Source organism: Gopherus flavomarginatus, chromosome 1 (assembly GCF_025201925.1).
Source record: "Gopherus flavomarginatus isolate rGopFla2 chromosome 1, rGopFla2.mat.asm, whole genome shotgun sequence".
Classification (NCBI taxonomy): domain Eukaryota; kingdom Metazoa; phylum Chordata; order Testudines; family Testudinidae; genus Gopherus; species Gopherus flavomarginatus.
This window is the reverse complement of record NC_066617.1, coordinates 45712426-45736061: the sequence shown is the minus strand read 5'-3', so window position 1 is coordinate 45736061 and position 23636 is coordinate 45712426. Positions and strand designations below refer to the sequence as shown.

Below are 23636 nucleotides of genomic sequence, written 5' to 3'. Positions count from 1 at the left end.
AAGTCTAAAAGCCATGGCTAAGGGAAATAAAAGAACATGCCTGTACATGGGGTGGGGATAGGCATGTAAATAGTAGGTGCCGTTTGGATGTAATTTTGCTTTACTCTAATTTTTCACTTCACTTTTGCTCCCATTCTGAGAATACCCTGAAAATACAGGGAAGTAGAATACAAAACAAAAAACACTTGTTATAGCTATATTGGGATTGGAAGGCTCTCTCTGTCAAAAACTACCATTAACAGCATAAAGAACAGGTCGCTAGCTGCCTGTGGTACACTTGCTGTGAAAACTGAGACCTATGATATTAGACTATGGAATAATTTCCCAAAGAGAGAAGTGGAAACCTAATTGCTTGAACTGGACTGCACAAAGCATTACACAAAGTGTGCCGCTTGGAACAATCCTGTACTGTCAGGAGGATGAACTGAGTCAATGTGGCTCAACAGGTGTGCTGCAACCTGGAAACGGTCACTAGGAGATATCCTGTGGGTTGCGCATGTACACACACACACACACACACACACACACACACCCACCCTAAAGAAAACAAAATCCCTGGAAAACTACGACCAACAGTAAAACTGGTCAGGAGTTTGAAGTAGCTCTCTCCTTCCCCACTGCTTCTGGTTTGCTGCGTTTTGCTTTCCTCCACTCCTGCCTGTTTGTTGTGTGTTCTCTACTCTAACAATTGCTCTGTTCCACCCCCGAACGCGTATCCACAATGGCTTGGCTCTGGGACAGGTAAAGAAGTGCTCCAAGGAGGTGTAGTACAGTATTCCCAACCTGCAGAGCTCAGCACTGTGCAGGTAAGGAGGGGGAGAAGTCCCATTCCACTCCATAGCACCAGCTCCCCATACCAGCAGTCTTACCGATCTTGGGAGACAACCCCCTTGATGCACATACACAAACCCATCCCCATCTTCACATCATTTTTAAAAAAAAATCTACAACTCATAAACAAGCCAAAAGACTGTCCCGTGACCCAAAATCCCACTAGGACTGTGGAATATGGTCAGTGACTGGATGATATTTTCAGTCATTTTGCAGGTCACAAACCAAAAAGGGATTGAAAACCACTGGACTAGATAGAGTTGGAAAACCTCTATTAGCCTAATTTCCATAATTCTATCAAAAGTCCTGCATTAAATCAAAGGAATGCCTTTGGACATAACCATCAGGTTGCACTAGCACAACTATTTTCAGTTCTTAACAACCAAAATCCACTCTTTAAAGCTCTATAGACATATTCACCTCTGTTACTACAGCTAAATCCACAGTAATATCATTTACTTCAGTAGAGCTACTCTGGATTTAATAAACGTAATGGCAGAATTTGGCTGTCTACAAGGAAAAGACAAGTGGGACCTAAAAAGATCAGAAGCCACCTGGGGAAAAAAAAGTGGAAATGAAAATAAAATGAATTCTAACAGTCTATAAAGACTATTTCTACAGGGCCTCTACTATAGCTATGGCTGTTTATTTGTAGAATAACAGAACTGATTCATTAGCATTTTATGTGATGGGATGTTAAAAATCCCTTTTGCAAAACATTCTCTACCTTTGCTTGTGATCTTCATGCCCTTAGAAGTCAGTCCCATGCAACTTCCCCATGTGAATTGGGGAGAATGTCACAAAGCTAGTAGTCCTCTGGTGGGTACACGAATGGAGAGTGGAAGAGACCAAGGGAAGGAGGATGGGAAGGGGGCAAAGAGGACAAATAAATGGAATAATTTCAAGCTCTTTTCACTTAAACCTCTATTTCCTGAGAAGTCGTTTTATTTTATTGACAAACAGCTGGAACTGAAAATGAGACACCTTCAATATATAGCCCAGAATGAAAACATTAGAGTGTTCCATCAGAGGTAAAAGTTGAGAGTGTGAGGGTCACTATACACAGCGAATGTTTCAGTGACAGGAACAATTTTGTTGTATAATTTTATGTCAATCCACTGTGTACATTTAGTAGTCAATCCTCAAGATTTCTTATTTCCCCCTGTGCTGATATGGTCCTGTTGGTGTACACTGGCCTGCCATATAGAGCATGGGGGAAAACAAAGTCTGAAGCACAGTCTAGTCCAGTGGTTCTCAACCAGCGATGTGTGTACCCCTGGGGGTACATAGAGGTCTTCCAAGAGGTACATCCACTCATCTAGATATTTGCCTAGTTTCATCACAGGCTACATAAAAAGCACTAGTGAAGTCAATGCAAACTAAAATTTCATACAGATAAAATCAGACTAAGCAATTTTTCAGTAATAGTGTGATGTGCCACTTTTGTATTTTTATGTCTGCTTTTGTAAGCAAATAGTTTTTAAGTGAGGTGTTGGTTAAAGGTACGCAAGACAAATCAGACTCCTGAAAGGAGTACAGTAGTCTGGAAAAGTTGAGAACCACTGGCCTAGTCGGTGACATATAGGCCTAGGACTCGGGTGATCTGGGTTCAGTTCCCAGCTCTACCTCAATTTGCTGTGTGACCTTTGGCAAGCAGACATCTGTGTTTCAGTTTTTCCTAATGGCATAATTATATCCAGTTAAAAGCTTCTAAGCGTTCATTCATTAACAATAGCTAAGTGCTTGGCGATCATTAAATGGAAGGTCTCCAGAAGTGTTATTTTATGGAGTTTAACCTGACCACTCCTGAAATTTTACAATTACCTGGATTTGTATTGTTTGCACTGTATAAATAACTACTGATATGTTCCAGTAAGTGGAATGATGTGAAAAAATAAAAACTTGTGAAATGTTAGCCTAAAGAACAAAGTGCAAAACAGCCGAAAATACGTAGGAAAGTAATATGGAAAAGTTAGATAATGGGATGCCTTTTAAGGGTTTAACTTTTCTTGGATGACTAAAGTGTGTTATAAACAAATAATTTGGACAAGTTATCAATACAGTTACCATCATTTTCTGCATTAAAAGTCCAAGTAATGGCAAATATACAGTCACACCACTGTGTCAAGTATCAGAGGGTAGCCGTGTTAGTCTGGATCTGTAAAAGCAGCAAAGAATCCTGTGGCACCTTATAGACTAACAGACGTTTTGGAGCATGAGCTTTCGTGGGTGAATACCTCAGATGCATCTGAGGAAGTGGGTATTCACCCACGAAAGCTCATGCTCCAAAACGTCTGTTAGTCTATAAGGTGCCACAGGATTCTTTGCTGCAGTCACACCACTGTTAAGACAAGGTCAGTCAGCTAGGTAAGTAAATAAGTTTAATTAATTTATATTTACTTTGGTAGCGGTGGCGGTTGCAGTAAGATAGCTGCTATTCTGTTATCCTTATGAAGGACAATAGATTTAGTAATTACAGTACTTTTATATTCTAAAACAGTTCTATGACATTTTTTGAGAAAAATAGTGAGGTTATAGCTACAAGAACATTTTAGCAGTCTACAGGTTTTATGGCAATACATTTTATATTACAGTAGAACTCTGTTTATATTACCCCTCCATTATCCAGTTCTCTGTATTAACTGAACAACCAGCACATGCAGATCCAGAAGCAGGTGACCTCTCCTGTAGCTGCTAGATGGTGCTGCAGTCTCGCACTCCTCCATTGGCTGGATTATCTGATTTTTTTTTATTATGGGATATGACCCCAGTTCCAATTAGAGCAGATAAACAGGGTTCTGCTGTACTAGTAGGTTGTTTATTTTGTAATTGATTTAGATCAAATCCTGATTAAACTGGCTTTGCTCTGGTTCTATTAATGGTTTGAGGAGAATCATTCTTCTTCCACAGTGCAGAACAGCAAAGCAGCTGCTAACTCAGCTCACTGGAGTTAGTAGCAACGAAGGCCACCAAGCTCCAATGCATATAAAATTTAATTATTGGGTCAGCATAGATATATTCCCATTCACTATGCTTCTTGCCCACCTAGCCTCAAATTCCTACCCCCCTCCTTCATTTTCCATGCTGCCATGGAGAGGCCATTATTAAAAATATATAACCCGTACCATGTTTACCATCACCCAAATCACTGCAGCAGCAAGATTATAAAATGTATCAATAGGTTTTCGGATCATTAATGATTTTTCTTTTTTAATAAAGAAGCCACTCGAAAGCCACTCTGCGTAGGGTGCAGTCTCCTTGTGAGACCTCTCTGCAGACATGGGACGCCATACAGTGGAACCACGTGATTCTGCTGTATTTAGGGTCCGCTGCACTGATGGAGGTGTGGAGACAAGATTTGGCCTTTTGGGTGAAATGCTTAAAATGCTACGGAACTGAGCAAGACCAATTACTTACTTGGCAGGCATTATAAATCAACTGGTGTTCCAATTTTTTGATCCCTAGAATCTGTTGAAACATTTCATACAGCTGTTCTTTGCTCAGAATAAGTTCCGATACAGCACTTAATGCCATCCTATTGGGCTGTTTGCACAAGTCCTCTTCTCCCCTGCATATGGCATCATATTTGGCTATCCAAGAGCTTAACACTGTCTCTTTGCTTAATCCATCAATCTCTGGCAAACTTCGGACTCTTTTTTCTATGTTTTTCTTAAAAACATCTCTAAAGTCATTTGCAGAGCATCCTCCACTGTGAACCATTCTGGCAACTCGGTCACTCTTGAGAAAAACCTTTTAAAACAAAATAAAAACACACAGTTAGGTATGGGCATAAATACTGAATACCTTAGTGTATAGGAATTACAGACTAGTATTGTGCTACTATGAAAATGGCTTTATAATGTAAATTACACATGCAAAAACTGGTAAGTGTTTATCATAAAGAAATGTATTTTTTTTTTATAAGTTAATGGCTTAAATTAATAAAAGAACCAAACAAACTTACATGAAACTCTACATAGAATTACTACAGACAAATTAAATTCCCTGAATGTGCAAAAAATTAATTTAAAATTAAGACTTCCTCTTTCCTCCATGGTCACAAGGGAAATCTAAAATGAACTGTAAATATTTATGAAAATACACAGTCTTCCAACATCTTATCAATTCCTTCTGAAGATAAATATATTTTAAATGAGACTTTTTTTAGTCCATTATTTTTTGAAACACCATTGAAGGAAAATAAAGCCCTCAGCAAAATTTGCAACAGAATAAACTCAATAGCAGGATGGAAGTGGAACAACAGTGTTAAAAGAGTTGAGAATGAGTGGAGCAGGTGCTTCACAGAATCATTGAAATGAAGATTTGGAAGGGACTTCAAGAAGTCACCAAGTGCAGCCCCTATGTAAACAAGACCATGCCTGATGGATGTTTGTCCAACCTGCTCTTAAAAACCTCTAGTGATGGAGATTTAACAACCACCATTGGAAGCCTATTCCTGTGCTTAACTATCCTTATAGTTTAAAAGATTTTCCTAATATCTAACCTAAATCTCCCTTGCTACAGATTAATCCCATTATTTCTTGTCCTACCTTCAATGGACAAGGAAAACAACTGATCATTGTCCTGTTTACAATAGCCCTTAACATATTTGAAGACTAATCAGATCCCTCCTCAGTCTTCTTTTCTCAAGACCGAACATGAACAGTTTTTTTAACCTTTCTTCACAGGTCAAGTTTTTCTAAACCTTTTATCTCCTCTGGATTGTCTGCAATTTCTCCACATCCTTCCTGAAGTGGGGCACCCAGAATTGGAAACAGTACTTTAGCTGAGACCTCACCAGCGCCAGTAGAGCAGGACAATAACCTCATGTGTCTTACATACAACACTCCTGTTAATATACCACAGAATGAAATTAGCCTTTTTTGAAATTGCATCAGACTGTCGACTCATCCTTAATTTGTACTCTACTACAACCCAGAGATCCTTTTCAGTAGTATTACCATCTAGCCAATTATTCCCCATCGTAGCTGTGCATCTGATTTTTCCTTCCTAAGTAAAGTACTTTGTACTTATTATTGAATTCAGGCCAATTCTCCAATTTGTCAAGGTCATTTTGAATTCTAATCCTGTCCTCCAAAAGTGCTTCCAATACCTCTTGGCTTGGTGTCACCTACCAATTTTATAAGCATACTCTTCACTCTATTATGCAAGTCACTGATGAAAGTATTGAATAGTACCTGACCCAGGACAGACTCCTGCATGATTCCACTAGACACGCCCTCCCATTTGACAATGAACCGTTTATCATTACACTTAGTACAGTCTTTCAACCAGTTATTCACCCATTTTACAGTAATTTAATCTAGACTGAATTCCCTGGGTTGCTTATGAGAACATTGTGTGGGATGTGTCTAAAATCAAGATCAATCATGTCTACTGCTTCCCCCTATCCACTAGGTCAATAACCTGAGAAAAAAAATTAGGTTGGTTTGGCATGATTTGTTCTTCACAGTTCCATGCTGGTTATTGCTCATAAACCTGTTATCCTCTAGGTTTTTACAAACTGATTGTTTAATAATTTGTTCCAGTATCTTCCCAGGTAACAATAAGAAGTTCAAGGATCAGAGAAAACCATGAGATGGGTAAGTAAAAATACTGAGGAGAATAAGATGATCAGTGCTAACACAGGATGGTTGGGAGTACCAGAAGAAAGAACAATGGAGTTAGTGTTGCATAAACTTAGATGACATACTGCAAGATTCTTCGTTGGAAAGTACAACACATTAGTAGATTGAGGCCAGTATAAGGTAACTGCAAAAACAAATATAAATTAATTGTGAAGTTTTATTAGTGTTTATTTAAATTTTTTAAAAACTTACAAAACGGTATTCATACATTCCATTAAGCCATTCCTTACGTATGGAATTAATCTGAATGGCTCCTTGTGTTCAGCTCTTTAGCAACTCTCTTCAAGACTTCTTTCTACCACCATGTCTACAAGAAATTGTCCCACTTATAACTGTAAGGAGGAGAGGCATTCAGACATAGCTGATATGTAAGGAAAAAAAAGATGCATACATTTTGACTGTACCCCTCTCCTCCACCTTTTGAACATAGTTTGCCTACTCAGGCCTTGGCTACACTTGAGAGTTACAGGGCTGTTGGTGGCTTTATAGCGCTGTAACTCACTCCCCGTCCACACTGGCAAGGCACATACAGCGCTGTATCTCCGTGGCTAAAGCACTGCTTGTACTTCACTTCCCCAAGAGGAATAAAGAGAATAGCACTTTTGCTGCAGCGCTGGGGCGTCAGTGTAAACAGGGAATAATCTTAGTACGCTGTGACTGACCTCCGGAAGCTTCCCATAATCCTTTTAAGTGAAGGTCCCTCTCTTTGTTTTGTTGTGGACTTCAGGCTCCCGGAGCTGCTTATAAAAAAACCAAACACAGCTACTGTTTGCTGTGAATGAGCAGAGGCAGGGGGTCTCCCTTTAGAACGCCCACAGCTAGTGTATGCTTGAGGAGAGGGGGGAGGGAGAGGGCTTGAGGAGAGAAGCAGCGCGGTGGGTGGGGGTCCGTTTCGAGGAGGCTGCTTATCTGGTTTGTGAGGAAAAAAACAGCTGCTGTTTGCTTTCAGTGAGTGAGAGAGGGGTGGGGGAGGGGGTCGGAACTTGCAAGGCAGCTGCTGACAGAGTGTCGGCTCCAAAAATCCACTCTTTCTCTCCCCCATGTTCCCTGTCACACCCCACCTCACCCCTTTTGAAAAGCACGTTGCAGCCACTTGAAGGCTGGGATAGCTTCCCATAATGCACCGCTCCCAATGCCACTGCAGATGCTGCAAATGTGGCCACGACAGTGCGCTGGTATCTGTCAGTGTGGACAGACTGCAGGGCTTTCCCTACTCAGCTGTACAAAGACAGGTTTAACTCCCAGTGCTGTACAGCTGCAAGTGTAGCCATACCCTTAGAATGGAAGCTCTTTAAGGGACAAATTGTCTTTTAGTGTGTTTGGACAGAACCTAGCACATTGTGGGCACTGTCAGAAAACAAATGAAAGATGACAATAATATACAGGGTATGTCTACACTTCAAGCTGGGGTTGTAATTCCCAGCTCAAGCTAGTACACTAACAAGAGTGAAACCGCAGGAGCAGAAGTGGCAGGAAGAGCTAGCTGCCTCAAGTATGTACCCAACTGAGATTCCTGGAAGGTACTCCAGGCAGCTGGCCCCTCCTGCCACTCATTTTGCTCCAGCTGCACTCTGGTAATTTTAGTATGCTAGCTCGGTCAGTAGTAGTGCAGGTATGTCTCCTTGAGCTGGGAATCACATCCCCAACTCAAAGTGTAGACATGCCCACTGTTGTTATAAATTCCACGTTCCTCCACATGCACGAGGGCAGCACATCTAGCCAACAACTTAAAAACATTATTTCTAGGGCTGTCAATTAATTGCAGTTAACTCATGCGATTAACTCAAACAAATAAACTGAGATTAAAAAAATTAATCATGATTAACCACACTGTTAAGCAATAAAATACCAAATGAAAGTTATTAAATATTTTTCGGATGTTTTTCTATATTTTCAAATATATTGATTTCTATTACAACACAGACTACAAAGTGTACTCTGCTCACTTTATATTATTATTAAATATTTGCACTGTAAAAATAACAAAACCAGTATTTTTCAATTCACGTCATACAAGTACTGTAGTACAATCTCTTTATCGTGATGTGAAACTTACAAATGTAGATTTTTTTGTTTATTACATAACTGCACTCAAAAATAGAACAATGTAAAACTTTAGAGCCTAAAACAGTGTTTCCTGAACCGGGGTTCGTGAATCCCTGGGGGGTCATGAAATGTTACAGGAGGTTCACGGGGAAAAATTCCCTAATGGCGGACAGAGCTGTCCCTAGGATGGGACACTGAGGAGACTTAACTTTCAAGACTTCTTATAAGAAATGGAAAGGAAAGTGTTTTGCTGTTTTTAAAATGAAATAGGCAGCTAGTATTGTTTTTTAAATTATCATGAAGAACAAGTTTAAGCTTTGGTGTAATGTGCGTTGTTTGCCTGGACCACAAGACCTGAATGCTTGTGTAGGAGGAACTCTTTGAGTTGACTTCTTAAATACTTTCATGCTTTTTCACATCTGATACTTCTTGATGAAACATAGGAGCCTTGTCTTATAACAGGCTTATTCAAAGTGATACAAGCTATGAAAGTGAGATCTTGGAAGAGTGTTGCCATTTCCATAATGCAATAAAAATACTGCAATGATAAATAATAATTAATAACAATGTGTAATAAACATGTGTCAAAAACAAATTTTATATTTTCAGGATCACTGCTTTTATAATTTATACCCAGGTAAAGGAGAAAATCTCTGGAAATATTCATTTTTAAGAGAGGGTTCACAAGACTTGACATTTTCTTGAAAGGGGTTCACAGGTTGTTAAAGTTTAGGAACCATTGGCCTAAAAGTCCACTCAGTCCTACTTCTTGTTCAACCAATTGCTAAGACAAACAAGTTTGTTTATATTTACGGGAGATACTGCTGACTGTCTCTTATTTACAGTGTCACCTGAAAGTCAGAACAGGCATTCACATGGCAATTTTGTAGCCGGCGTTGTAAGGTATTTACGTGCCAGATATGCTAAACATTCGTATGCCCCTTCATGCTTCGACCACCATTCCAGAGGACATGCTGATAATGCTCATTAAGAAAAATGCGTTGATCAAATTTGTGACTGAACTCCTTGGGGGAGAATTGTATGTCTCCTGTTCTTTTACACCCCATTCTGCCATAAATTTCATGTTATTAGTCTCAGATGATGATCCAGCACATGTTCATTTTAAGACCACTTTCACAGTAGCTTTCACAAAACGCAGAGAAGGTACCAGTGTGAGATTTTTAAGTATAGATACAGCACTCGACCCAAGGTTTAAGAATCTGAATTCCAAAATCTGACAGGGACGAGGCGTGGCGAATGCTTTCAGATATCTTAAAGGAGCAACACTCCAATGCAGAAACTACAGAACCCAAATCACCAAAAAAAAGAAAATCAACCTTCTGCTGATGGCATCTGACTCAGATGATGAAAATGAACATGTGTCGGTCCGCTCTACTTTGGATCATCACCAAGCAGAACCCATCATCAGCATGGATGCATTTCTTCTGGAATGGTGGTTGAAGCATTTGATTGAATCTTTAGCACATCTGGTACGTAAATATCATGCGTTGCTGGCTACAAGAGTGCCATGTGAACGCCTGGTTTCACTCTCAGGTGACATTGTAAACAAGACATGGGCAGCATTATCTCCCACAAATTGTAACCAAACTTGTTTGTCTGGGCAATGGCTGAAGTAGGACTGAGTGGACTTGTAGGTACTAAAGTTTTACATTGTTATTTTTGAATGCGGTTATTTTTGTACATAATTCTACATTTTTAAGTATCAGAGGGGTAGCCGTGTTAGTCTGGATCTGTAAAAGCAGCAAAGAATCCTGTGGCACCTTATAGACTAACAGACGTTTTGGAGCATGAGCTTTCGTGGGTGAATACCCACTTCTTCAGATGCATGCATGCATGCACCCATGAAAGCTCATGCTCCAAAACGTCTGTTAGTCTATAAGGTGCCACAGGATTCTTTGCTGCTTTTACAGATCCAGACTAACACGGCTACCCCTCTGATACTTGACACCATGCAAGGCACTGCATTTAGCCGTATGGAGTGGAAATCCATCAACCTCATGAAGAAACTTGCACAAATACAGACAGATATCATCTTCCTTTCCAAATGCAAACGGATGGACATCATACCAAATGGACTAAAGGTAAAAAATCCACTGCTATCTACATACTACACAGACCACAGTGAGAGATTATGCCATACTCTATCAAAAAAACTGAGGAACCACTTGATCAGCATCCTATACAGCAAACAGGAAAACATCAAAAAAGAGCTCTCCAACCTGGAGACTCTCATTAATAACCAAACTTCTATACAAACGGACTTCACTAGAATAAGACAGGAGATCTACATTACTCACTTCACCTCTCTACAAAGGAAAAAGGACTGTAAGCTGTCTAAACTCCTACCTGCCACATGGGGCCACAACCGTGGTACCCCTAACCCACCCAGCAATATCGTCAATCTATCCAACTACACACTCAGCCCAGAAGAAAAGTCTGTCCTATCTCGGGGACTCTCTTTCTGTCCTGCCACTCCCACTAACATGATACAGTTCTGTGGCGATCTGGAAGCCTACTTTCGCCGTCTCCGACTCAAAGAATACTTCCAGGACAACACTGAACAGTGCACTGATACACAGGTGCCCTCCCACCAACAGCACAAGAAGAAGAACTCCACATGGACTCCTCCTGAGGGTCGAAATGACAGCCTGGACCTATACATTGAATGCTTCCACCGGCGTGCACAGGCAGAAATCGTGGAACAACAACATCGCTTGCCTCACAACCTAAGTCGTGCAGAACGCAATGCCATCCACAGCCTCAGAAACCACTCTGACATTATAATCAAAGAGGCTGATAAAGGAGGTGCCATGCATCTGAGGAAGTGGGTATTCACCCACGAAAGTTCATGCTCCAAAACGTCTGTTAGTCTATAAGGTGCCACAGGATTCTTTGCTGCTTCTACATTTTTAAGTTCAACTGTCATGATAAAGAGATTGCACTAGAGTACTTGTATTAGATGAATTGAAATATACTATTTCTTTTGTTTTTTACAGTGCAAATATTTGTAATAAAAATAAATTATTCATGATTAATTATTTTAATCACTTGACAGCTCTAATTATTTCATACCATGTGCAAAATAAAAAGTTGGACTACACATGTCAACAAAAGAGAGTGAAAAAAGAAAGAGAAGGCCAAGTAGGATGTGTTAGGGAAGTGTTGATGCCCAGTGATTCAAGCAACCTCTATAACATATTTTAAAGATTAATTTAATGATTTAATCTTCCAAATGTCATAATGACCCTTACTGTCTTGTAACCTGTAGATTATCTGGGACCAAAAGAGCCATGATCAAAGCTTGGGTTAAAAGACTTGGGTTTAATCACTTCTTTTATAGATATCGATATTTCAGATGTGTTTCCTAGTGCATTAAACTAGGAGCTGGCATGGTTACACATGACTTACTAGTTTAATTTCCTCAACACATTGTTCAAAAGTAAAATTAGAATCTAATTTCAGAACAAAACATATGGTCAGAAATTCCCTGGTGCAGTGAACTTTACTAACACAAACTGTGGCAAGTGCACTCTGTTTTCTTGTTGAAATACTTTGCAAATAAAACTATAATTTTTTCTTACAGCATCATCAGTGAAAACAAAGTTGTAAAGTGATTAGTTAAGAATCTAAGAAGGGCTCATGTAGCTTATGCTCCACTTTCTCTCTTTTGTATTCTGTATAACAATAGATCTTTCACCACACTAGCATGCAGGCCTTACAAAATAGATTCAGATACAGATGGACTAGTGACATAACATTAATCAATCTTAGCAAAAGTTTCACATCATTGTTTACTTTCAATACAGCTAAGTACAACTAATGAAAAAAATTGGTAGATCATCATACTCTTCACTCTATCCCCTCCCCTTTGTCCGTCTTGTCTACTTAGACGCTAAGCTCTTTGGGGCAGGAACTACCCCTTTCTCCTCTCTTTGCACAGCACCTAACTCAATAGAGCCCCTAGGAATAACAAGGAACAGGAAAAAAAAAAAAAAAACCTTTGTGCAAAATATTTTACTGTGTTGTTCCATACAATTTCATAACCCCAATGTTTTGTTTTATTGTGACATTTTGAGATGACATTTTCTGAAGCATTTGAAAAATCAAATAGCACCTTTTTGCTCAAATATTAGCTTGCAAATTCGTAATATATGTCTGCTGTTTCTAGACACGTCATAGGCTGATAAATGAATCAGGAACTTCCAAATTCTATTCTCATTTCTGCCACTCTGAGTGGCCTTAATGATTCACACTAATTCACTGTAGTATTTTGCAAATGTTATTAGTAATGCTTCACAATGTTTGTTATGTTGTGTGTTGTATGAAATTGAGGAGCAGTTAAGCTCCTTTTCAAGTAAGATAGACAAGAGCCACGACCCAAACCACATGCAAAGTGGGTCAGAAACTGAGCTATTTGGTTGTAGGGGGGGTTGCTGGGTATTGTTTGATGGAACTGTGTGCAAGACAGAGAAGTAGCAGAAACACCGCAGAAGCAGACAGAAAGCCAACAACAACCAGCAAACCATTTGTAACATGACGCTGAGATAAAGATAAGAAAGAGCATGCACTCCTTGGGTAGAGTGTGGTTTGGAAAAAGCAGCTTGGAATATTGAGCAAGGAATCCATCTCGTGTTTGATTCCTACTGTGTTCAGGGAAACAGGACTCAGTACGTTCTTATAAATAAACAAGATTATCTCAAAGAAATACATGACTATTATCAATTTCTCCTCCTAATTAAAATAGCCCAACAGACTCCAAATACTGGATAACTGTTTGGGTCAAAAGGAGTAGCAGTATCACTGCCCACATTCTGCAGTCTAAAATCACACAGCAAGTCAGTCTCAGAACCAGGATTAGAACCCAGATATCATGACTCCAAGTCTCAAATTTAATTACTTAGCCAAGTGGGATAATTTGGAGGGAATCTGTCTTTACAACTCATGAATCCTGTTTGATATTATGAAGTTATTATGAAAACAGATGTATCATGAAGCCCTTTTGTCAGTGTGTATCTACCATGAACAGGAAGGGTTGCATCACGTTTCTGCCAAACCAGGGACAAGGCAGGGGGAGGGAACTGAATACTTAGAACTCAATAACCATCTTTTCAAAGTAAAGTACCACGAGACAGTGGGGCTACTTGAGTTTGGAGAAGATACTTCCTCTTGCTGCCTGAAGGGAGGGTAAGAATGGAGAGCGGTGGAAAGTTATCAGAACAGGACAAAGACAGGTGAGCAAAGCAAAAGGTTCTAAAAGGGCTCACAGAGGAACACAATGAAAGTTTGAGTAGGAGTGGGGAAGTGGACGGACTGGCTAAGGTTAGACCTAGGGAGAGAGGCTCCATGTGTCAGAAGGGAAGTAATATAGCTGCAGGGGAAGGATCCTCCATCTCAAAGATGACCCAGACCCCGCCCAAAGAACACTGTAATGGTGAGGAAATGTGCGTATTACTTTTGTATAGATCTGTGCACATCTTCCTTGATTAAGTAAAGAGCAATGATATGTTAGAATTCTGTGCAGTGTCTGTGTTATACAGTTCTCCTACCACATGGCTCCTTGAAGAGGTAAACCAAAAGGTTTGGGTGGAGTTCTGGGGGAAGGTATATTTAAACTACAAGGGAATTCTGAGGGGTCAGCACTAAGCCCAGGGGCTAGGCAGCTTGGCCACAAGGTTATACAGGGAAACCCTACTATAATGCGCCCTGCAATAATGCAAATTCAGATATAAGGCGATCATAAAGTGGCTCCAGCAGCCACAAGCAAAAAAGAAAAAAAAATGTTTTTGGACCCCAATCGTGTTACAGCAGGATTTCACTGTAGCTCTGAGAAGGGGGTGCTAGACAGAAAATGTGACTTGGGTTCACAAAATATGGATAGTCCTCGGCTGAGTTCAGATTCCAGAGGCCTAAAACACATGGAATCCAGTGGTCCCTTCCCAGCAGTCTGGGGAGCCACTGGCAGCAGGGAGCCTGACAAGATCTATGACACCAAGTCACCTGGAGACAATGAGAAGGTAACTGACTTGCCTAAGATCACTGACATACTGGACTAAGCAAGAACTGGAAGTCAGGAGATCTGAATTCTAATCCTGGTTTAGAGACTTACATTCTGTTGTACTTTATGCAAGATATACGGGGTGATTTTCAGAAGATGGTATGTACCTGCACCTCCCACTGACTTCAGCAGAATTTGCGGGTACTCAGCAGGTCTGTAAATCAGGCCATTAGCCTCTTGCTTTCAGTTGCTCTATCTGCAAAAGGAGATACTACTACTACTCAGCTACCTCAGAAGTATACTGTAAAGATTAATGCTTGCATAAATGTTTGTATAGTACTTTGAGTTTATGAAGCACCTTGGAAATTTTATTAACAGATGCCTCATACAGTCTGGAGGAGAAAAGAGCAATTGCAGAGGGAAAAGCAAACATCTCTCCCTTTAATCTAGCTTTGATGTCTTCCACAGAGCCCAGGGCTCTCCCACTCAGCAGATCAAAAGGTAAACCTTTGGCTAGACCAGGGGTCTTAAGCACGCAGCCCACGGAGCTATTTCCTGCTGCCAGCCATAGGCACTGCCTCCCCACCATCCCTTTCCTTCCCCCCACACCCAGTGCACTGCATCCCCACTCATCCATCTACCTCCCAGCGCTTTCCGCTGCCAAACAGCTGTTTGGCGGTGCTTAAGACTTTCCAAGAGGCAGGAGGTGAAGAAGAGGTGGCGCCGAAGCAGGGTACATTTGCAGACCTGTGTAAAGCGGTCCACTCACTGCGGGAGCACCTCCTTGTGCTCCTCTAAGGCCTCTTGTAAGAATCCATAATCCAGGACAGAACCACAGGGTTTACTCTCCTCCTGACCGCCTCCTTGTATCTAGCCAACTCCCTTTCCCTCTAGGGAGTGGTTGCAGACCTCCACCCTGCAGTCTTCTTCCTGCTGTCACTTCCTGGCTTTATCATCCTAGCCCAGGTCTTCCCCCCGGCTGGGCTTCACCATTAGTTCTTGTCAATCCCTGACTTCCAACATATAAGGTTAATTGGCCCTTTCTGGCCCACATTTACCCAGTCAGGGCCTGTGTGGGATGGACACCTCATCACAGGCTGACAGAATTTTTTTTTAACTCATACAATTAACAAATTAACGCTGCCAGCTAAGTGGCGAAAAATGAAATGACTGTCAAAATTAGCACTAATTTTTCACATTACAATTTTTAAAAAATTAATACATTGACTTTTAACAGCATACTGTGTTACTCTTCATTTTTTACTATACTTTTGTATCGTTGTATGAAAAGGTGTCAGTGATGCGGCCCTCGGGCCAATGTACTAGCCCTCATGTGGCCCTCGTGGTGATTTGAGTTTGAGATCCCTGGGCTAGACAAAGATGGCAATCTTCCACTGTTCACAGCATATGGTGCATGAGATCTGAGGCCATGATTTCAGGTTAAATAAAGGAGCTGGTCTACCATTGATGTAGCACTTTCCTTGACTTCTGCAACAACTATATTTTTCTGTCTGTAAACTTCCAGAACTGTTTGTAAATCCTGGATTCTCTAGCAGACTGTTGGAACGCTCTTCTGTGACCTTCACTTATTGGATCTACTTGAAATTGGAGCAATAGTGCAATTCATGGTGCCTGCGCCATCATTCAGCAAGATTTTGTCGTGTTCGTGTTGGGTGAAACAGCACGCAGTTGTGAGAAAAAAAAAAACACACACAGTTTTAAAGTCATGTGATACAACATAAGTTTTCAGCAACAGAATGCATTTTATACTCCTGAGGGCATTTTGCGCCAAAAAAAAATCCTGCATACAATATTTTAAAATTCTGCACATTTTATTTGTTAGATAAATGTGGATGCTCCAGCACGGCATTGGGGAGCACAGGCCACTGGCTGCACAGAGGTGAGAGATCACTGTGCAGCTCCCCCTGGGACATGGATTCAGTGGTGAGGCTACACTCAACCCTAACACAGCGCAAGGACCGGGCCTGCTCCTGATATACCCCTGGGCCCTGCCCCTCGATGCCAGTATGTGTGGGCAGGCAGGCTCACCAAGGCAGGATCCAAGTGTGGAGGGGGTTAGTGTGGGGGGATCCATGTCAGGGTGGAAAAGGTTCTGTGGGTGGCAAACTGTGTGCGGGCAGCTCAGTGAGGGTTATGGGTGTGGGGGGGATCTAGATGCACAGGGACTTTTAGGTGCAGAGGTATTGGGACTCTGCAGGGTGGTCCAGGTGAAGGTGGTTGGGATTCAGCAGGACGGGTCTGGATGTGTGTGTGTGGGGGGGGGATACAGCTCAGCAGGGGGTCTGGGTATGGGGGGCTTAGTGGGGTGGGGATCCAGGTGCAGCTGGTTGCAGCTCGGTGGGGTGGGGATCCGGGTGCAGGTGGCTCATGTGGATGGTCCAGGTGCAGGGGGAGTGGGGCTCATATAGGGGCGTTCTTAGTGCGGGGGTTGAGGCTCGGTGGGAGGATCTGGGTATGCGGATTCGGACCGATGGGGGAGCAGGTCCTTGTACAGGGATCCCTCCCCCTGCAGCTGAGGAGCAGTGGGTGCAGGAAATGGCATGCAGAGTTTGCAGAGCTTCCTGCAGCTGAAAGAGAAATCTGGGGATGAGTCTAATCCAGCCCCAGATGCAGTGTAGGAAAACAGGAAGTCCCGTCTTCCCCAGCCCAGCTGGAGACTAGCAGCTGAGCACGCTGCAGGGTAGAAGCCACCAGCCAGGTCTTCTCCAGTCCCACCCCCTGCTCCACACTGATTTACTTCTCTACCAGCTGCCCTGGGCACCCGAAACATACTGCTGGGGAGAGTGGCATGACCACTCCTGTGGCTTCCATTTGCTTCCCTGTCAGAAAGTCATTTTTCTGTGGGGAAGCAAAGAAATCTGTGCAAGACATAAATTCTGCACATGCGCAGTGGCGCAGAATTCCCCCAGGAGTAAAAATTTTAGTAGTATTACAACACAAATATTTCAAGGTATTTAACTCAACAAATACATGACATTATTAGAGTGGATTACAAAGATGTTACAGAGATACAAAACTTCAGGATACAATTTGCACACCATAGAAAGCTCATACATATCTACTGAGAAGGAACTGACCTGACTTCTTTAGTGCATCTATCCAGCCTCAGGATAGACTCTTAATGAATGGTAATTTCCCTATAGAAGTCATTGAAAATAAATAAATTATAACATCCTTAATATAAACAGCTTATCACTATATACTTTGGAGAAAACTGTTTTAAGACAAAAATAAATAAAAATCCAGGAACATTCATGCATAAAGGCTATATTTACAAAATATTATGTTTATGACAGAAAACCACAAAGGAAGTGAATTTTACAGTTAAGAGTGAAATATACCATATGTGCTACAAATATGACACAATATAATGCATTAGGAAGATATTAAGACATTCTTGTTCCTTGTATTGAAGGTATATGATATTCATTTCACTTTAAATGCAAAATTCCATGCTTTCTATTGTTTGTTGCGTTTTTTCTCCTGAAACTTAAAGCTCCTGTTAAGTTTTTGTGCCTGAATTTCCTTGCTTAAAAAAAGTTTCATGGAAGTTTATAGTAAACCCCAGTATCTGAAGAATGTTGTGCTGCAATGAAGTCAGACAGCACTAACATTGCAGCTGGAATGGTTCCATTACTCCATCTACCACCATTCCACAGTACACAAGTCACTCTTCAGGCAGCCTCTCTGGCTTAATTTCTGCACTCCCATGGTCTGGGGTCATATTTTACAGAGTGCTTCATCTCTACAAGGTATACACTTTAGCCCTCATTGCATACACTTTCTTGCCAGCACCCGTTTCCACAGCCATTGTTATAAGCACCCCAATAAAGTCTATCCCCCTAGTCCTTCACTTCCATTCCTCCGGAGTAGGGTATACACAAAACCCAATCTTCCCCCTGAGTGAGGTTGTTCATTTTGATAATTAGCGCATTGGTTTAAAATATGTGTTTAGTAATAAGTTTACAGAAGATTTCCCCCCACCCCATTCTTCTTGTATTTGAAACTAAGCTTAGTCCTAATTAACTAAACTACATAACCTAGCCTCAGCAAAGTAGCTACCGGGGCTTGGAGATAAAACACATTCATGGATTAAACTAAGTGGAAAATGGAAACCTCAGTGGGAGTATTTTACCAGTATGCTATACCAGTATACCAGCCAGTGCTCCTAATGTGGATGCAGCTACACCAGCAAAGCTGTACCAATACAGTAAAACCACCCTCCATGAGCAATGGGTGAGGACAAAGGATCAGTTTATTTCTGTGGAACACTGCACTAGGTGGGTCAGCCAGTAGCCTTTTAAGATATCTTCTGCCTGTTCAGGTTGGGTCATGAACTTTCTTGAGAAAGACTTCCTGTTCTATACCAAATAATAAAAAAAAATAAATTCACTTCCCCAGAACAATCCCAGTCTACCATATTTATCTACTCAGCATATAGGCTGTCAGACTGAGGTACCCAACACTGATGCCAACATCAGACAGACTGAAGTAAGTGGAGACCTAAACATGGACCTCATCCACAGACGTCAAAACCCCACATGACCGTTGGTGTCAAAGCACCTGATGCTGGGGAGATCAGAGTGGCTTGCATACAGGATGCAATCAGGAGAGACTGATGGCAAGAGGCCAACTTCCTTTCCTGGGGAGCTCTCCTGACTTTGCTACAATCCATAAATCACCTAAATATATAAGCATTGAAATGGATCACCAATCTCAACCTTGGAAACGGCTCCTGGGTCAACACACAAACTTAGACAATAACCTTCTATTGATACAATACTCCTTTTCATATCATCTTCACTAAACGGCATGGGCTTAAGCATGGGCTTAAACTATCATAAAAATGGCTACAAGTGCATCCTCTGTTACAGCTGCAGTTATTATCATTTTTAATTTTATCTGTTGAAATAATTTACTTTAAAAGGTTTCCTTTAGCCTAAACATTGTGAATAAACTGAGTTAATCTTGCTGCTGTGATAGGCTTGGAACACTTCACTGTGTAGTTTTATACCACCGGATCAATTATTCTTATCAATTATCCTTCAAAAAAAAATCCAATAATGCACTTTTTGAATTAAAAAATGGCATCATGAGTAAACAGCTCACAAGAATGGAGCTGTGTAACACATTTATCTTTTAAGTAACATTTCTGTGGACTAAGAAAAGCTAGCACTGAAAAATGAAAAATACATACCCAAACAAGTGGTTTTGTGTGGGGGTGAGGGTGGGAGGAGAGAGAGTTGTAGGTTTATTTTGGGGGGGGGGGTTGTGTTGTTTTTTTTTTTAACTGGACCTGGGACTTGCCGCTCAAAACTGAAAACACTGTAGTATTCACTAAACATAATACTGAATTTAATGAAGTCCACATGGCTGTGCATGCACATTAAGAGATTTTGATGGCAAAAAACTACTTTTTTTCCACTTAAAAGATTAGAAAGCCAATTTACTAAACAATTACATTTACATTATCTCAATTTCAGCAACTGTAATTTCAATCATATTTAACCAGTTTGTAAGATACAAAAATCCATTAGACCACAATATCACGTAAACTTGTAATTTAAGTTTTCTTTTCACTTTTAAAAAAAAAATACTCACTGCTTGAATTTTGTATTATTGTGGCCTCCCTCCAGCAAGCTTCTGTACATCTAACCCCTATTAATGATAAATATCTACAATGATAAATATTTATCTATTGTATCTACAAAATACCAATATTTACTAGTTTCCTCAGATCATGGTATTACTAAAGTATTACAGCAGATAAATTGTAATACTGCTACATTTATGACTTAAAACATCTTTGGTCTCCTTTACTCAAACGTCAATTCACTTAGTGAGCCAAATCACCTAATAACTCAAATTCAGCTCTGGCCAATTGGTGTTGCACCCACTTATACAAACATTTGAACTTGTTCCCACGTGCTTTACAAACTCCTCCTTATTCAAAGGTGTCATAAACAGATAGTTAAGGGTTAATGTCTCTTTTACCTGTAAAGGGTTAACAAGCTCAGTGAACCTGGCTGATACCTGACCAAAGGACCAATCGAGGGATAAGATACTTTCAAATCTTGGTGGAGGGAAGTCTTTGTTTGTGCTGTTTGTTTTGCTCTTTGTTCTCTCTTGGAGCTAAGGGGGCCAGACGTGCAACCAGATCTTTCTCCAATCTTTCTGAAACAGTCTCTCATGTTCAAAATAGTAAGTACTAGATAGAAGGCGGATTAGTCTTTATGGTTGTTTTCTTTATTTGCACATGTGTATTTTGCTGGAAGGATATTTTACCTCTGTTTGCTGTAACTTGTAACTTAGGCTAGGGGGGAGGAATCCTTCTAGTCTATATAAGCTGAAGACCCTGTTAACATTTTCCATCTTGATCTTACAGAGAGAATTTTTATTTTTTCCTTTCTTTAATTAAAAGCTTTCTTTTTTAAGAACCTGATTGATTTTTTTCCTTGTTTAAGACCCAAGGGGATTGGGTCTGAACTCACCAGGGGATTGGTGGGGGAAAAGGAGGTGGGGGGAAGGTTAACTCCTCTCTGTTTTAGAATCCAAGGAGTTTGGATCAGGGTAACCCAGGGAGGGGAAGTCTGGGAGGGGGGAAAGGAGGGGAAATGATTTATTTCCCTTTAAGGCCCAAGGGGTTTGGGTCTTGCGTCCCCCAGGGAAGATTTTGGGGAGACAGGGAGTGTACCAGACACTGGAATTTCTGGTTGGTGGCAGCGCTATCAGATCTAAACTAGGAATTAAGCTTAGAAGGTCCCCACTTTCTGGACGCTAAAGTTCAAAGTGGGAATAATACCTTGACAACAGGTAAAAAAAAAACACCTGCAATAAAGTTTGAGAAAGTGAACGTGCAAACCACACTGGAACCATTCTCTCATTACTATAGGATTGTGCAAAACAAACCAAAATGTTTATTGTTTGTGTTACCTTAAATATCTTTGATATTATTTTAAGTATCGTATCTTGTTCAATTATGTAAGATTAGATTGTCTGCCATTCAGATAAAGTTATTTTTTTCCTTACCTTATGTTTTTCCCCCTTATTTATGGTTTTTGTTGGTTTGTTTGTCCCATTTTCTATTTCCAGCAGCTGCCTTCACTTTTTGGTTGAATGATTGCAGCCTGGAAAACAGACTAAAAAGAGTGGGATTGTTTATCATGGAAAGGAGACGAATAAGAGGGAATACGTTAAAAGAATGAATTGTGTAGAGAAGTTAGATTGGGAACATCTGTTCTCCCTATCTCATAACACAGTAACAAGACAATATTAAATGAAACTAAAAGGTGGCAAATTCAAAGCCAATAAAAAGAACAGCTTTTTAAAAAAATGTGCAATTAGACTTTGAAAGTCATTCCCAAACAAATCATTGAGACCAAGAATTTAGCAAGACTGAAAAAGGGATAGTACATGTCTATGGATAAAGAAGATCCAGTTATAATTAGTAACACAACATTTTAGAAAGGATATAAACCTCATGCTTCTAGGTTCAAACTAATCTCAATTTAGATATTAGGATGAAATTTAATGTGGGGGGGGAGCAGATTATCCCACATTTGCCTGCTGCAGCATCCTTACACCTTCCTCCTTTGTAAGACACTGGATACTGGATTAGATGGACCTCTGGTCTCCTCCAGTATGGTGATTTTTATTTTCCTATGCAGTTGCTTGTCCCTTTTCTCCACCACGTGTCTAGGTGAAAAGAGCAGGTGAGGAACCAGTAAGTGTATTATGCTAGTGCTGAAGCAAAGGAAAAGAATGTGGAAGAAGCTGGGGAATTAAAGGCTCCTTCCTCTAATCCTCCTGTACTCTTTAAGAAATGACAAGATGGCAGCATAATTCTCATTATTTATTCTTTGTACTGTAATGCTGACAGACTCATCATCAGCATCAAACCTGGGACCTCTGAAGCTTGGTGTACAAGCCTCTACTGCACAACCTAAAAGCCATGTGACTCTTAGCCAAGGTTGTAGCAGAATTATCAATCTCTAGCTGGGCTAGGTGCCACTAGAGGGGGACTGAGCACCACATCAACCAGGCATGGGTTACAGTAGCATGACAGAGATCACCATCACATCAGGGCTCCATGGGTCTATTGTGCTAGCAGGCTTTGTACAAACGTAAGAAATGACAGTCCATGCCCCCCCAAAAGCTTACAATCTATTCTAAGAGACAAGAAAATATGTAACTGATGGGGACACAAACACGGGGGCAGGGGAGGGAGGACAAGGAAACAACATACTGTATTAGTACACTGGTAGATCAGCTATGTGATCAATTTACATATGTAGTAAGTAAATCAGTATCAACAATCAGTTTCTCTCTCTCTCTCTCCAGAATCTTTGAAGGATGAGAGTTGTGGGGGAGGAGCGGGGAAGAGAAAAAGGGAAGAAGTGTTCCTTAAACCTAGGTAGACTCCCAGCAGAAACTATAACTCTGCCCAATGCTGCCTGAATGTTTCTCTGGTCTCCCAAGTCATGTGAGCAGTGCCCTCCAAACCCCTGCCTCAACAGAAAAAAAGACTGAGAATAGGAAATAAAATTTAAATCAAAGTGGCAGATGTAAAAAAACCCCTGATTTTAAAATCATGTGTTTTACTTTGCTAGGAAGGTGTAATTTAACCAAAAGGATGTGATATCCATATATTAAAACGCAATGTTGTATACCTTTGCCACACCCAGCTACTGCACAAAACTACACAGATGTGTCCTAGTCCATACAGTAAAGTGAAGGCTGAAATTTTTTATATGTAATAAGTTACAGAGGCAATTTAATTCTTTTTCAGGGCAAAGTTTTCCAAACTATTTTTATACAGAAAGTGCAAACTGTGACATTTAAGTTAGCAAAAAGTCTTACATAAAAAATACTCATTATCATAGAAATACTTGCCAAGTTCATTCACGTTCATCCATTCTACATTTCAGAGCATTATTGAAATTAGCAAAAAGAGAGTTCAAAATTTATGCTGACAGAATTTCGGAATTTATTTCAAGAATGTAAGTTTAATTTTGACCTTTACAAACTAGGTGATCAAGGTGAAGCAACATGAAGGACCAAAGAAATGGTTTGAT

The 23636-nt window shown here is 40.6% G+C and overlaps 1 protein-coding gene across 14 annotated transcripts in view; it reads right to left on the bottom strand.

Annotated features, from left to right (window-relative positions):
* Positions 1–23636, bottom strand: part of CADPS2 (calcium dependent secretion activator 2) — a 591588-nt gene that overhangs the window by 397421 nt on the left and 170531 nt on the right. For all 14 annotated transcript variants that reach the window (XM_050936075.1, XM_050936080.1, XM_050936079.1 and 11 more), the window contains exon 3: positions 4249–4581. In XM_050936075.1, coding sequence (XP_050792032.1) covers positions 4249–4581 — 333 coding nt within the window. The remainder of the gene's footprint in view (positions 1–4248; positions 4582–23636) is intronic.